The sequence below is a fragment of the Carcharhinus amblyrhynchos genome, chromosome 18 (assembly GCF_965287045.1).
Source record: "Carcharhinus amblyrhynchos chromosome 18, sCarAmb.v2.hapA, whole genome shotgun sequence".
Classification (NCBI taxonomy): Eukaryota; Metazoa; Chordata; class Chondrichthyes; order Carcharhiniformes; family Carcharhinidae; genus Carcharhinus; species Carcharhinus amblyrhynchos.
The window spans coordinates 52,749,894-52,765,659 of record NC_137341.1 but is presented as its reverse complement, the minus strand read 5'-3'; the positions used below and the strand labels follow the sequence as shown (position 1 = coordinate 52,765,659).

The 15,766-nt window shown below is 46.7% G+C and overlaps 1 protein-coding gene across 3 annotated transcripts in view; it reads right to left on the bottom strand.

The window, feature by feature from the left end:
• Positions 1-13,695, bottom strand: part of nde1 (nudE neurodevelopment protein 1) — a 46,066-nt gene extending 32,371 nt beyond the window's left edge. For 2 of the 3 annotated variants that reach the window (XM_080207023.1, XM_080207025.1), the window contains exons 1-4: positions 13,648-13,694; positions 13,190-13,525; positions 5,175-5,283; positions 2,064-2,217 (exon numbers count right to left, since the gene is read on the bottom strand). In XM_080207023.1, the coding sequence (XP_080063149.1) occupies positions 2,064-2,217; positions 5,175-5,283; positions 13,190-13,196 (270 nt within the window). In that variant the 5' untranslated portion in view covers positions 13,197-13,525; positions 13,648-13,694. Of the gene's footprint in view, positions 1-2,063; positions 2,218-5,174; positions 5,284-13,189; positions 13,526-13,647 lie in introns of all 3 variants that reach the window. The other variant, XM_080207024.1, reaches the window with a different exon arrangement.
• Between the last annotated feature and the right edge of the window lie 2,071 nt (positions 13,696-15,766).

Sequence of the window (15,766 nt, the reverse complement as noted above, 5' to 3'; positions counted from 1 at the left end):
AAAGCATTGTGTACCCCCTCAGGGCACTACTGCATTCCTAGTTGCAGTAGTCGTATCGTTGGATTGCTTCCAGATGTCTAAAGCAAATTAACTATTGTTGCAGCAGTAGCCAAGACTACTTATTCCATTCCAAATATTAAATTCTTTCTAATTAGACCCACTTAGAAAGCTCGAACCCCACCCCCCTGTAGAAAGAAAACTGAAGGGCACAAACATACTCCCAGCTGACTGCACAGCAGATTCAAACAATGGATTCCCTGTTTCTTCAACCACTTGTTTGCACTCAGTCTTTGGAAAGAATGGAAGCCACTATGTCCCAGCTTCAGAAAAGGATACTCTTTAAGCAGATTAATTAATTAACCAAAAGTTGGAAAGTTTACTACAAAGTGCCTTTTCACTGAGATAGAATTTGAGAACATCATCTCAGAATAAAACTAGGCAAGAATATATATTTAAAATTCTGAATTAATGTTCAATAACTATTACATTGGGCGAGACAAAAACCAGTCAACAAACTGAAATTAAACTGAATTTTAAAAACATCTTCAAGCTTAAAGAATTAGCTGCAGAAATCCAATACCTATCTCCAGCAACAGAACGAGGGAAGATTCATTCACTAATCTGTCCTTCTTTCGCCACTATTAATGATCTGAACTCATGCCAAATTAGCACCACCACTAAATAAGCCCACTAGAGAGGTGGATTTTGTGCCAGTGTTGAATGGGCAACCTGCCCTTATTAACTGACAGCAATCTTAAGCAGGCTAAACTGAAGACATTTCTGATGCCATGACCTCTCTCTGCCTGCCCACACAATGCCGTCGCTGTGCCGGTTCTCAAAGATAAGACCCAAGGACAACCAGCATGGAAAATTCTGCTCATTCAACACCTTGAATTATGAGAGCGTTTTCCACAAATATACAAGGCGCCTACTGCCTAGGTAATTGTCTCCCACATTAATGCTAAGTAGAATATTAAGAGGCCCCCCAAACCTTTCAAAAGCAACAGAAGGTTTCACTCCATCAGTAGCTGATAAACAGATTTGGAGCAGGCAACAAAACTAACTCATTGGTGTTGCTTTAGCTCACAATGATGCAAGCCCCCTTTAGCAGTGGAGGAATGTTATACATTGGTATTGACCTAGCACAGGACTAGGTACTGCCTGCACCATAAGCTTTGCGGACAAACCTATGGGACAACTACATAGGCAGATTAGAGTAAAATTTAGGCCAAGTTACACATGTTTAAAAACCTGATCCAGAAACCAAGTGGCCATAGGTGCTCCCATTCATCAGTGCACAGAAGTCTTCGCTTTGCAATAACTCAACTGCATTTTAAAGAGCAGGTACTTTAGGCAGTGTGCAGTTATGGAATTCACGTTATAGGAGGGATGGCACTGGAAAGGACGCAGAGGCGATTTATCAGGATGCTACGTGGGTTGGAGTTTTAAAAAGGAGGATTGGATCACCTGGGGTGGTGGATTAATGACCTGGGAGCATAGATTTAAGGTAAGGCGCAGGAGGTTTAGAGGGGATGTGAAGGGGGCAAGGTGGCATAATGGCTAGCACTGGTGCCTCAGTGCCAGGATCCCAGGTTAGATTCTCGGCTTGGGTCACTGTCTGTGTGGGGTCTGTACGTTTTCATGTCTGCATGGGTTTCCTTCGGGTGCTCTGGTTTCTTCCCACTTTCGAAAGACGTGCCGGTTAGATGCATTGACCAGAACACGACAAGGGGATTTTCACAGTAACTTCATTGCAGTGTTAATGTAAGCCTATTTGTGACTAATGAACTTTTTTAAAAAAAAGAAAAACTTTTCACCCAGAAGGCGCTGGGATTTGGAACTCACTGCCTGAAAGACTGGTGGAGGCAGAGATCCTCATAACCTTCTAGCAGTATTTAGATATACACTTATGGTACTAAGGCATACTTGGCTATGGATCAAGTGTTGGGAAATGGGATTAGAATAGTTGGGTGGTCTGTCTATGACTGGCGCAGACATGATGGGCTGAGGGCCTTTTCCTGTGCTGTACGTCTCCACGACCAGAGTGTTTCTCGCTAACGTACCTTAAACAAGTCAAGCTCCATCCGGAGACGATTGTTGTCTGACAGCAAGTCTCGGTTTCTATTTTCAGCATGCTCAAGCTGAGTCTCCAATTCCGCTTCAAGTTCTCGACTTCCTTCCTGGAACTCAATTAACTCTTCCCGAGCGTTCTGGGCACTAAATGCAGGAAGTTGAAAAAAAATACAATTGGGAAAATATTCTGGATTCTATTTCAACATTCTCCTCATGATGTTTTCATTTGTGAGAAAGTTCAAAACCAGGAGTCCAGATATAAAGAGTCACTAATAAATTCAATAGGGAATTCAGAAGAAACTTCCTCATGCAGAGCGACTAGAATGTGGAACTCATCATCACCACCACATGAAGAAAGGGAGGAATAATTACAGGAAGAGAGGTAATAAGCCGTGGATAACGAAGGAGGTGAAGGAAAGTGTTAAATTAAAAGCGGAGGAATTTAGAGTAGCTAAGAGTAGTGGGCGAGAAGATGATTGGGAGAGGTTTAAATGTCAACAAAGATTGACAAAGAAGTTGATAAGGAAGGGTAGGAGAAACTATGAAGCTGGGCTAGCGCTTAATATAAAAAAGGATAGCAAGAGTTTTTATAAATATATAAAAAGGAAGAGGCTGGCTAGGGTGAATGTTGGTCCTTTAGAGGATGAGAAAGGGGACCTAGTGGTAGGGGATGAGGATATGGCTAAGGTATTGAATAACTTTTTTGTTTCTGTCTTCACAGAGGAGGACGTGAATAATTTGCCGGGTGTTAGCGATGGAAAGGTGGTAGGACTGGAGGGTCTTAATGACATTACTGTTACTAGAGAGGCGGTGCTCGACAGACTGGAGGGGCTGATTGTGGACAAGTCCCCAGGACCGGATGGAATGCATCCGAGGGTTCTGAAAGAAATGGCAGAGGTGATAGTGGATGCCTTGGTGGTTATTTTCCAGACGTCACTGGATTCCAGGGAAGTGCCGGATGATTGGAAAACGGCGAATGTTACGCCGTTGTTTAAGAAGGGTGCCAGGCAAAAGGCGGGGAATCATAGGCCGGTTAGTTTAACGTCTGTGGTAGGTAAAATGTTAGAATCTGTCATTAAGGAGGAAATTGCGAGGCATCTTGAAGGGAATTGCTTGATAGAGCAGACGCAGCACGGTTTCATTAAAGGGAAGTCGTGTCTGACAAATTTACTGGAGTTCTATGAGGATGTGTCTAGGGTGGTGGATAGAGGAGAGCCGGTGGATGTGGTCTTTCTGGATTTTCAGAAGGCATTTGACAAAGTACCTCACAAGAGGTTATTGCAGAAGGTCGAGGGACATGGAGTTGGGGGTAGGGTGTTAGCGTGGATAGAGGATTGGTTGTCAAATAGGAGGCAGAGAGTGGGGGTCAACGGGTGCTATTCGGATTGGCGGATGGTGACTAGTGGAGTGCCCCAGGGGTCGGTGCTGGGGCCTCAGCTTTTTACCATTTATATAGATGATCTGGAGGAGGGAACCGAGTGTAGGGTGTCAAAATTTGCTGATGACACCAAGATTGGGGGAACGGCAAATTGTGCGGAGGGTGTGGAGAGTCTGCAGAAGGATCTAGATAGGCTGGGCGAATGGGCCAGGAAATGGCAAATGGAATTTAATGTTGGCAAGTGTGAGGTGGTCCACTTTGGTAGGAAGAATGGTAGGAAGGACTATTACTTACGGGGCGAAAAACTGCAGCAGGCGACGGTGCAGAGGGACCTCGGGGTCCTTGTGCATGAGTCGCAAAAACCCAGCTTGCAGGTGCAGCAGGTGGTCAGGAAGGCGAATGGGATGCTGGCCTTCATAGCGAGGGGGATTGAATATAAAAGTAGGGAGGTCTTGCTGCAGCTGAATAGGGCATGGGGAGGCCGCAGCTGGAGTACTGTGTGCAGTTTTGGGCGCCGCACCTGCGCAAAGATATTTTGGCCTTGGAGGGAGTGCAGAGGAGGTTTACTAGGCTGATACCAGAGTTGAGGGGGTTGAGCTATGAGGAGAGGCTGAATAAACTAGGCTTGTACTTGTTAGAGTTTAGAAGAATGAGGGGAGATCTCATTGAGACGTATAAGATGATGAATGGGATGGATAGGATAGAGGTGGAGAGACTCTTCCCGCTCAAAAAAGACAGTAGGACTAGGGGGCACAGCCTCAAGATAAAAGGGGGGCGGTTTAGAACGGAGTTGAGGAGGAACTTCTTCACTCAAAGGGTGGTGAATCTCTGGAATTCTCTGCCCGTTGAAGTGGTGGAGGCTGCCTCGCTAAATATTTTTAAGACACGGGTTGATGGGTTTTTGATAAGAGAGGGGATTAAGGGTTATGGGGAGAAAGCGGGAAAGTGGAACTGAGCAGCGACAGATCAGCCATGATCTTATTGAATGGCGGGGCAGGCTCGAAGGGCTAGATGGCCTACTCCTACTCCTATTTCTTATGTTCTTATGTTCTAAAATGGGAATCTAGATAATTATGAGACAGAGAGGAACAGAATGCTATGAAGATATGGTTGAATGATATACAGTGAGAGAAGGCTAGTGTGGATTATAAACCCCATCACAGACCATTAAGTCTGAATGACCTGTTTCTGTGCTGAAAAACCCAGGCAAAAATAACTCATTTACAAAGTCAGTACTGTCATCAATTATTCAATAAATAGAAAATGTCATTTAGTTGAAGAAAACAAATGGTGAAGGACATTACTTCTGTGCCAATGTGATCGAGGACATCTAATTATTAAAGGGGTTAATCATAGAAACCATACAGAGTAGAAGGTGGCCATTCAGCCTGTCAATTCTGCACCAACTACAATCCCACACAGCTACATCCCGTAACCCCACGTATTTACCCTGTTAATCCCTCTGACACTAAGGGGCAATTTATCATGGTCAATCCACCTAATCTGTACATCTTTGGACTGTGGAAGAATAAGCAAACTCCACTCCAACAGCAACCCGAGGCCAGAACTGAACCGGGGTCCCTGGCGCTGAGAGGCAGCAGTGCTAACCATTGTGCCACCCCTAGAATTCTATTTAAGAAAACAAGCAAATTACCATGGATGCTGGAATCTGAAATAAAAACAGAAAAACATATCCATAAGTATATCCTTGTTCAGTACCTACCAGTGTTGATATTTTACGGCAAGCTCTTTCCAATAAGCAATTTCCTCTTCAACAGAATTGAAAGCCACTGTTTCCACATCATCCATTTTAACTATTCCAAATTTAGCTTCTACAAAGAGAAAGGAGTGTACATTATAGACGATTAGAACTCAGTAAAAGTAATTGCTTGAAAAACACAGTCATGCAAGAAGCCAATATATTTTCTAAATTCTGGTGAGGCCAGCATGTAGCCATTCCTTCCCATGCGCATGTGATCCTGGCATCAAACAGAACAAAAACACAGTACAGCTCAACATACCTTTTATACTCGGAAAGTATAAGACTGAACGCAATGGCAGTAATTTGATCGCTAGCAAGTTCTACCAAGATTCCTCTCCTTTATGTTCATGACTAGAGTTAAAAGATCACAATGTATTGAAAGGAATCAGGTGATATCTTGAGCAACAAGCACAGTTGAAGCAATGCTTGAAGTCATCTTTACAACCACGCTGGAATATTAACACCAGTATCTCCTGTTTTCTTTGAAAGCACAACAAGTGGATGTGCAGGTTAGGTGGATTGGCCATGCTAAATTGCCCTATAGCATTGGGGGGGGCTAGCTAGAATAAATACATGGTTATGGGGATAGGACCTGGGTGGGGTTGTGGTCGGTGCAGATGTGATGGGCCGAATGGCCTCCTTCTGCACCGTAGGATTCTATGAAGTATAAGGTTTCAAGCTTTTCCACCATTTTAAGCTGCACAACACATACAAGCATTGCCATTTCAGTCTGTGAGAAATATTTAAGGTTCACTGGCACATTCATCACCGCACTCAAAACGGATAGTCCAAAGATCATTGGCAGGTTGAATTTGAAATTACAGAACATAATTCTTCAAAATTAATTAGCTTTTTGGGTAGGGGAATTGGAACAATGGACAGGACTGTTAATTTATATTTAGATTGAGTCCTTTTTTAAAGGAAATATAAAAATAGAACTGAATCTGTAGTTAGGGACAAAACTCCAAATAGACCAACGCAAAATACTGCAGATGCTGGAATCTGAAACAAAAACGGAAAAATGCTGGAAAATCTCAGCTGGTTTGACAGCCTCTGTGGAGGGAGAATAGAGCCAATGTTTTGAGTCCGGACGACCCTTCCCCTGACAAAGGATCATCCAGACTCAAAAGGTTGGCTCAGAAATAGACCAACTGCCTTAAATATTGCCCACTTGTAATTATTAAAGATGATTTCAAGCATTGCTTCAACAACGCTTGTGGCTCAAGATATCACCTGATTCCTTTCAATACATTGTGATCTTTTAACTCTAGTCATGAACATAAAGGAGAGGAATTTTGGTAGAACTTGCTAGTGATCAACTTATGCTAATTAAGCACGTGGAACCGTAATAAGAACATAAGAAATAGGAGCAGGAGTCGGCCATCTAGCCCTTCGAGCCTGCCCCGCCATTCAATAAGATCATGGCTGATCTGTCGTGGCTCAGTTCCACATTCCCGCCCTCTCCCCATAACCCTTAATCCCCTCGCTTATCAAAAACCCATCAACCCGCGTCTTAAAAATATTTAGCGAGGCAGCCTCCACCACTTCAACGGGCAGAGAATTCCAGAGATTCACCACCCTTTGAGTGAAGAAGTTCTTCCTCAACTCCGTTCTAAACCGCCCCCAATGCATCAGCGCATTTAATTCTCTCCTTCAATAACTTCTCAAAATAGAGAAATGCTTTCTCATCCCCAAGTAAACAATAATTTACAACATGCAGTCTTCTTTCAGCACTTTTCTTTTGTCTTCTGTTCCAATTCTTATTTGAGTACAGGTTCCAAAAATACCACAGCAGAATCATGAGAAACAGGACAGCAAACGTCACCCAGTTATTCAAACAAGTGGGCAGGTCTCAGCCACTCTCCAGACTTTCCAACGCCGGGTCATTCCTTTGCGATCACAAGCAAAAGCTCCAGCCAAGCAGCACTGACGTCAATGCTGCTCACTAACCAAGATCCGCAGAGTAGACAAGGAATCAAATCTGGTACCTTATGCCCTTTAAACTCATTACTGCACTTTTCTAACTGTACATACTTTCAGAGTACATATCAAAAAGCTCTGAAGTGAGAATCTCAAGGGGTACACTTTAAAAGACACGAATTAGTTAGCAGCTCTTGAGAATAAATTTCAAATTTTTGGTTGGAAGCTCCCGGAATTGAGGAAGCTGACTGGTCGATGACAGAACTGGTGAGTCAACAGCTGACAAGAATCCAAGCTGCTCACCACGAGGTTAGCACGGGAATGACATCGGAATGACTGGGAAGGGGGAGAAGAGAGAAGTGAGAAAGAAGAGGGGGAGAAAAACAAGGGAAACAAAATTAAAAGCAAAAAAATGGATTAATAGTGCAATCGTTGCAAAATGTGACTGAAAACTTCACTAAAAATGAACTGAAAATAGCGGTGATTGTTTTTAGCAAAGCCTGGGATCAGGAATAAACTGCATAAGGAGGACAATGGAAATGGGAAACAAGGTTGAAGGACAACCAAAGGGTGAATGGTTGGATTGCTCTATAGAGAGCCATCATTGGCTTAATGGGCCAAATGGCCTCCTTCAGTGCTGTAATGACTAAAAAGATGCACTACATTGGACGCAGTCCAAGGAAGGCTCATGAGTTTGATCCTAGGTAAGGAAGAATTTTCTTATGAGAGGCTATGTAGGTTGGGCCTGTGCTCATTCAGAAAAATGAGACAACTTTATTGAAATATATAGGATTCTCTCCGGGTGACACAGTGGTTAGCACTGCTGCCTCACACCGCCAAGGACCCAGATTGGGTCACTATGTGTGTGATATTTGCACGTTCTCCCCGTGTCTGTGTGGGTTTCCTGCAGGCGCTCCAGCTTCTTCCCACAGCCTGAATGACAAGTTGGTCAGGTGGATTGGCTATGCTAAATTCTCCCTCAGTGTACCCAAACAGGTGCCAGAGTGTGACAACCAGGGGATTTTCACAGTAACTTCATTGCAGTGTTAATGTAAGCCTACGATTGACTAATAAACTTTAAAGAGGCATGTCAGGGTAGATGCAGAAAGGTTAGGCCCGAAGGGCATCATCTCAGTTTTCTCAGAGGGTAGTGAATCTGTGGAATTTTTTTTAAAATCACAGAGGGCTGTGTGTTCAAGGCTGAGACAGACAGTTTTAATCAGTAAGGGAATAGAGGGTAATGGGGATAAAGCAGAAAAACAGAGTGAGGATCATCACGTCAGATCAGTCATGATCTCACTGAATGGCAGAGCAGGCTCGATGGGCTGAGTGGCCTACTGCTGCTCCTATGTCTTATGGTCTAAAAGGAGAAAGTTGCTGGAGGTTAAAATAAAGCAAAAAAAAAAGCAGCAATGGGCAAACATAAGATGAAAGAAGTGTTTTGAATACATTGGGATTTGTGAAGATAGGAATTTTGGAAGTCAGACCAGATGTGACATCAGCATGGACGAAAGCGTGATTTACAGAGGTTCGGGTGCATTTAGCAGCGAGTTTGACCAGGACTCCATGGTCTGGCCCGAGTGCAGGGTGTCGAAATTTGCTGATGACACCAAGATTGGGGGAAAGGCAAATTGTGCGGAGGGTGTGGAGAGTCTGCAGAAGGATCTAGATAGGCTGGGCGAATGGGCCAGGAAATGGCAAATGGAATTTAATGTTGGCAAGTGTGAGGTGGTCCACTTTGGTAGGAAGAATGGTAGGAAGGACTATTACTTACGGGGCGAAAAACTGCAGCAGGCGACGGTGCAGAGGGACCTCGGGGTCCTTGTGCATGAGTCGCAAAAACCCAGCTTGCAGGTGCAGCAGGTGGTCAGGAAGGCAAATGGGATGCTGGCCTTCATAGCGAGGGGGATTGAATATAAAAGTAGGGAGGTCTTGCTGCAGCTGTATAGGGCATTGGTGAGGCCGCAGCTGGAGTACTGTGTGCAGTTTTGGGCGCCGCACCTGCGCAAGGATATTTTGGCCCTGGAGGGAGTGCAGAGGAGGTTTACTAGGCTGATACCGGAGTTGAGGGGATTGAGCTATGAGGAGAGGCTGAATAAACTAGGCTTGTACTCGTTAGAGTTTAGAAGAATGAGGGGAGATCTCATTGAGACGTATAAGATGATGAATGGGATGGATAGGATAGAGGTGGAGAGACTCTTCCCGCTCAAAAAAGACAGTAGGACTAGGGGGCACAGCCTCAAGATAAAGGGGAGGCGGTTTAGAACGGAGTTGAGGAGGAACTTCTTCACTCAAAGGGTGGTGAATCTCTGGAATTCTCTGCCCGTTGAAGTGGTGGAGGCTGCCTCGCTAAATATTTTTAAGAAGCGGGTTGATGGGTTCTTGATAAGAGAGGGGATTAAGGGTTATGGGGAGAGGGCGGGAAAGTGGAACTGAGCCACAACAGATCAGCCATGATCTTATTGAATGGCGGGGCAGGCTCGAAGGGCTAGATGGCCTACTCCTGCTCCTATTTCTTATGTTCTTATGTTCTTATTAACAAACGAGTGAGGAAGGGCAATGCAGGAACTAAGTTGATGGAGCAGATCAAGAATCTTTGGCTTCCATTACGCCAAAAAAAAGTGGTACCTTATCGAGTCCAAAGATGTGCAGGTTAGGTTGATTGGCCATGGTAAAATTGCCCCATAGAGTAAGGGGACTTAGCAAGGTAAATACGTGGGGTTAAGGAGATAGGGCATTGACGGGATTGTGGTCGGTACGAACCTGATGGGCCAAATGGCCTCCTTCCACACTGTAGGGATTGTATGATCACTTAAACACAAGAGTTGATTCCAAAAATAAACCTGGACATCAGCAGCATTCACATGGAAGCTGCATCTTTGGATAATGCTGCAAAGGGAGAAACATGCAGATGAGGACAAGGAGGGATCCAAGGATGGATCCCTATGGGTCAACATTAGAAGTCATTGAAGATGGTGAAGCAGTCAAGCATGCCCATAGCTGCAGGTGAGTTAATGGGTCAAGTGGTGTCAGAGGAGCCATTGAGATGTTGAGTGAACTTGAGAGCTGAGGAAGATCATTTTTCTGTGAGCGGATGACAAGGTAAAGTTTATTTATTAGTCACATTACACTAAGATTGCAATGAAGTTACTGTGAAAATCCCCTAGTTGCTGCACTTTAGGGAGAATTTAGCATAGCCAACGCACCCAATCAGAATGTCTTTTGGACTGTAGGAGGACACCAGAGCACCCAGAGGAAACCCAAACAGCAGACACGGGGAGAACATGTAGAGTCCACACAGTGACCCAAGCCGGGAACTGAACCCAGGCTCCTGGCGCTGTGAGATTGTGCCAACCACTGTGCCACCTGAATGGACCATACAGCAGCCTCAGGCAAGGCACGGGGAGGTGGGGTCTGCTGTCAAATCAACGTTTCACAGTGCCTAGACAGAGGAACACTGGTGACACATAGCAATATGGTTACAGGAAGTTAGAGTTCAGGAAATAAAGACAGACACCGCTCACCGCTGTGATCAAAATCAGAGACACAAAAGTTTCATCTGATGGCTGATTAAATGATGGAGAAATCAAATATTATATAAACTTTTAAGCAGGAGATGAAATCACAATTTTGAATGTAGAAGCAGAGGGAGACCGCAAGTAAAACCAACATTGGCACTGAGCGGGCAATGCTCAACAAGCTTAAGCTCACAAAATATACAGAATATTAACTGATCCAATGCAGTCTCAGGATTACACACCTACCCCTTGCTATCTTCATTCCCATACTGGCATCTGAAAAAGGGATTCAAAGATCCCAAATTAACTGGTTCAGCGAGGGAGGAAAGGGGAAACCATTTAAAACATTGCGAATATATTGTTTTCCAGTTGGGCAAGAAAAAAAAAATCAATATATCAGATTGCAATTATCAATCTGTTTCTCTGTACATCTACAATCACTTATTGCCCTTCATAGGTTGTTGCAACACTCTCTCTCCATCCATCCCACTGACCAAAGTCTAAAACTTTGCAGTTTTTTTTTACAGAATCAGCTTGGTCCATTGAAATATTGCAACATCATTTTAAATGCAACTTGCCCCCATCACTACATCAGAATCAAGTATTACGAGTGCTTTTGCTTATTATACACAAGCAAGCTACTTTATGCCAAAAGGAGTTTGTGCTGGAGCCAAAGTTGCTGGTAAACAACCCTCACAAATAAATAGCATAATGTAGCCTTTCAAAGACAGAAGATAGAAGCAGTAGGCCAGTTGTCCCTTCAAGCCTGCTCCACCATTCATTTTGGCCACAGCTGATCATCAAATTCAGTGTCGTGATCCCGTCTTTCTCCCATATTCCCTTCATCCCTTTAACTACAAGAGCTATATCTAATTTCATAGAATCATAGAAACCATACAGTGCAGAAAGAGGCCATTTGGCCCAAGGAGTCTGCACCGACCACAATCCCACCCAGGCCCTACCTCCATATCCCTACATATTTTATCCACAAATCCCTCTAACCTACACATCTCAGGACACTAAGGGGCAATTTTAGCATGGCCAATCAACCTAACCCGCACATCTTTGGACTGTGGGAGGAAACCAGAGCACCCTGAGGAAACCCACACAGACACGAGGAGAATGTGCAAACTCTCCTCAGACAGTAACCCAAGCCAGGCATCAAACTCAGGTCCCTGGAGCTGTGAAGCAGCAGTGCTAACCACTGTGCTACCGTGCCGCCCAATAATTTCTCTTTGGAATCACAATGTTTTGGCCTCAACTACTTTGTGGTAGCGAATTCCACACATTCACTACTCTGGGCAGCACAGTGGTCAGCACTGTGGCCTGGGCTCAAATGCCAGCTTGGGTCACTGTCTGTGTGGAGTCTGCACATTCTCCTTGTATCTGTGTGGGTTTCCTCTGGGTGCTCCGGTTTCCTCCCAGTGTCTGAAAGACATGCTGATTAGTTGCATTGGCTATGCTAAATTCTCCCTCAGCATACCCGAACAGGCATCAGAGTGTGGCAACTAGGGGATTTTCACTGTAACTTCACTGTAATGTTAATGTAAAGCTACCTGTGACACTAATAATTGTAAAGACTCTCTGGATGAAGAAATTTTTCCACACCTCAGTCTTTAAAATAAGAAGTCTCAAAACATTATGTTCAAGTCCAACAGATTTATTTAGGATCACAAGCTTTCGGATGAAGGGGCAGCCCTCCAAAAGCTTGTGCTGCCAAATAAACCTGTTGGGCTTTAATCTAGCGTTGTGAGACTTCTTACCGTGCCCACCCCAGTGCAACGCCAGCATCTCCACTTCAGTTCTTATAGATTTACCCCTCACACTGAAATTAAGGCCACACGATAGTGATGAATTCCATCTCAGTGGGCACCTCCAACCAAAACCCACTGTAAATATCAGACAGTCCACAATCCACTCAGTGACCCAGTCTCTGGGGAGGGGAATTGCAGAATCAGACAGCCTGTACCCCCCACAGTCACCCTGCCTGCGGGGGGGGGGCTGTTACTGTTACCCTCTCCCCCCCCCGGGTGTGATTACCCAGGGAGAGGGGGTGGGGGTGGAGGGGTCTCTGTCTGTGTGTGCCCAGGCTCTACAGGGAGGGGCTGCTTCACTGTCCCCGGGACTGCAGCTGGAAACACTGACACGTGGCAGATCCCAGACTGGATTCCAGTCAGATCCCACAGCTGGATCCCACCGGGGGGGGGGAGTGATGGGGGGGGGGGGAGTGATGGGGGGCTGGGGGGGGAGAGGGAGTGATGGGGGGGTCGGGGAAGGATGGCGGGGTGGGGGGGGCGAGGGGGGTGGGGGGGGGAGTGGTCGGGGAAGGAGGAGTGATGGGGGACGGGGGGGGTGAGGGGAGGGAGGGGGACGGGGGGGGGGGGGGGGCTGTGGGGAGCCGGGCGCCGCTCACCGACAGGCCGGGGCCTGGTCTGTCTGTCAGGGTGCGGGCGGCGGCCCCGGGAAAGTGGCTGGGCCGCGGCCGCCATCAGGGGCCCGCGAGCCGGGAGAGAGGGGGCGGCGGCGGCTGCTGCTTACCCGACATGGCGGCTTCCCCGGCACCGGGTGTCCGCTTGTCCTCACCGAGTGTCACCGGGCTCCTCACACCGACCCCTGTGTCCCTCACACCGGCTGTGTGTGTGTGGGGGCTCGGTGTGTCTGTGTCCCTGCCGCAGCGGGTGAGCTGTAGCCGCGGTCTCTCTCACTGCGCTCTGTGTGTCCCTCTCTCTCTCTCTGTGCTGAGGACTATCCCTCAGTGAGCTGTCGCTAAATCTATATCCCTCTCACTGTGCAGTGTGTGTGAGCGCTCTCTCTCTCTGAGCTGTAACTGTCCCTCACTGTGCTGTGCTATCTCACTGAGTTAGCTCTGTCTCCCTGTCCCTCTCTCTCTCTGCACTGTGTGATCTCCCTGTCCCTCTCTCTGCACTGTGATCTCCCTGTCCCTCTCTCTGCACTGTGTGATCTCCCTGTCCCTCTCTCTGCACTGTGTGAGCTGCCTGTCCCTCTCTCTCTGCACTGTGTGAGCTGCCTGTCCCTCTCTCTGCACTGTGATCTCCCTGTCTCTCTCTCTGCACTGTGTGAGCTGCCTGTCCCTCTCTCTGCACTGTGATCTCCCTGTCCCTCTCTCTCTGCACTGTGTGAGCTGCCTGTCCCTCTCTCTGCACTGTGATCTCCCTGTCCCTCTCTCTCTGCACTGTGTGAGCTGCCTGTCCCTCTCTCTGCACTGTGTGAGCTGCCTGTCTCTCTCTCTCTGCACTGTGTGAGCTGCCTGTCCCTCTCTCTCTGCACTATGATCTCTCTGCACTGTGATCTCCCTGTCCCTCTCTCTGCACTGTGATCTCCCTGTCTCTCTCTCTGCACTGTGTGAGCTGCCTGTCTCTCTCTCTCTGCACTGTGTGAGCTGCCTGTCCCTCTCTCTCTGCACTATGATCTCTCTGCACTGTGATCTCCCTGTCCCTCTCTCTGCACTGTGATCTCCCTGTCTCTCTCTCTGCACTGTGTGCTGCCTGTCCCTCTCTCTCTCTGCACTGTGTGCTGCCTGTCCCTCTCTCTCTCTGCACTGTGTGCTGCCTGTCTCTCTCTCTCTCTGCACTGTGTGCTGCCTGTCTCTCACTGTCTCCGGTTGCTCTTCAATCCAAACCATCACACTCCCTCATTCTCCACCCCCATTGGTCAGCTCCTCACAACCGCTCCTCTCATAGGCCCAGCGCCAGCCAATCATACTGTACAGTGACGTCACGTTCTTCCATTCAGAACAAATAGCCCTCACTATCCTCACCCTCACTATCCTCATCACTCTCACTATCCTCACCCTCACTATCCTCATCACTCTCACTATCCTCACCCTCACTATCCTCATCACTCTCACTATCCTCACCCTCACTATCCTCACCCTCACTATCCTCATCACTCTCACTATCCCCACCCTTGCTTTCTTCACCCTCACTATCCTCACCCTCATCACATTCTGACCCTCCCTACACCTCCCTAATTACACATCAACTCCCTCACTACACTCACTATCCCTCAGTACAAAACTCAATACAGACACCCTCTCTCTAATACACTTTAATACACACCCTCAATACACACCCTCAATATGCACTTTCCCCCTCAATACACGTCCTCATTTCACTCACCCTGACTCATAGGAACTCACACATTGCCTCAATACACATGTCTTCACCCTCAGTACACTCACCCTCTCCCTCAGTACACTCATCCTCAGTACACATCCTCTCCCTCAGTACACTCACCCTCATCCTCAATATACACATCATCATTAGTACACTCATCCTCAGTACACACAGCTTCATCCTCAGTACACTCACCCTCATCCTCAGTACACTCACTCATCCTCAGTACACTCACCCTCTCCCCCAGTACACTCATCCTCTCCCTCAATGCACTATCTCCCTCAATACAAACACACACTGGGGAGAAGTTTCCCATCCCACTCATCACAGGAGTAGTGGGCAGGAGGCAGACCATGTAATGGTCCATTGACCTCAGGTGGGATTTCCCAGTATTGGGGCAAGCGGGACTGGAAAATCCTACGGCTGACCCATAAGGCTGTGTTCTCAGCCCCTTACTAAACTCCTTATACACCTATGACTGTGCAGCCAAATTCCTCTCCAACCCGATTTACAAGTTTGCTGACGACACCACCGTCATGGATTGGATCGCAAACAATGAAGAGACAGAGTACAGGAATGAGACAGAGAATCTGGTGAACAATAATCTCTCCCTCAATGTCAACAAAGTGAAGGAGATTGTCATCGACTTCAGGAAGCGAAAGGAGAACATGTCCCTGTCTACATCAATGGGGACGAAGTAGAAAGGGTTGAGAGATTCAAGTTTTTAGGTGTCCGGATCACCAACAACCTGTCCTGGTTTCCCCCTTGCTGACACTATAGTTAAGAAAGCCCACCAAAGACTACTTTCTCAGAAGACTAAGGCAATTTGGCATGTCAGCTATGACTCTCACTAATTTTTACAGATGCACCATAGAAAGCATTCTTTCTGGTTGTACCACAGCTTGGAATGGACTCCTGCTCTGTCCAGGATCGCAAGGAACTACAAAAGGTCGTGAATGAATCGAAACCCAATCCATCA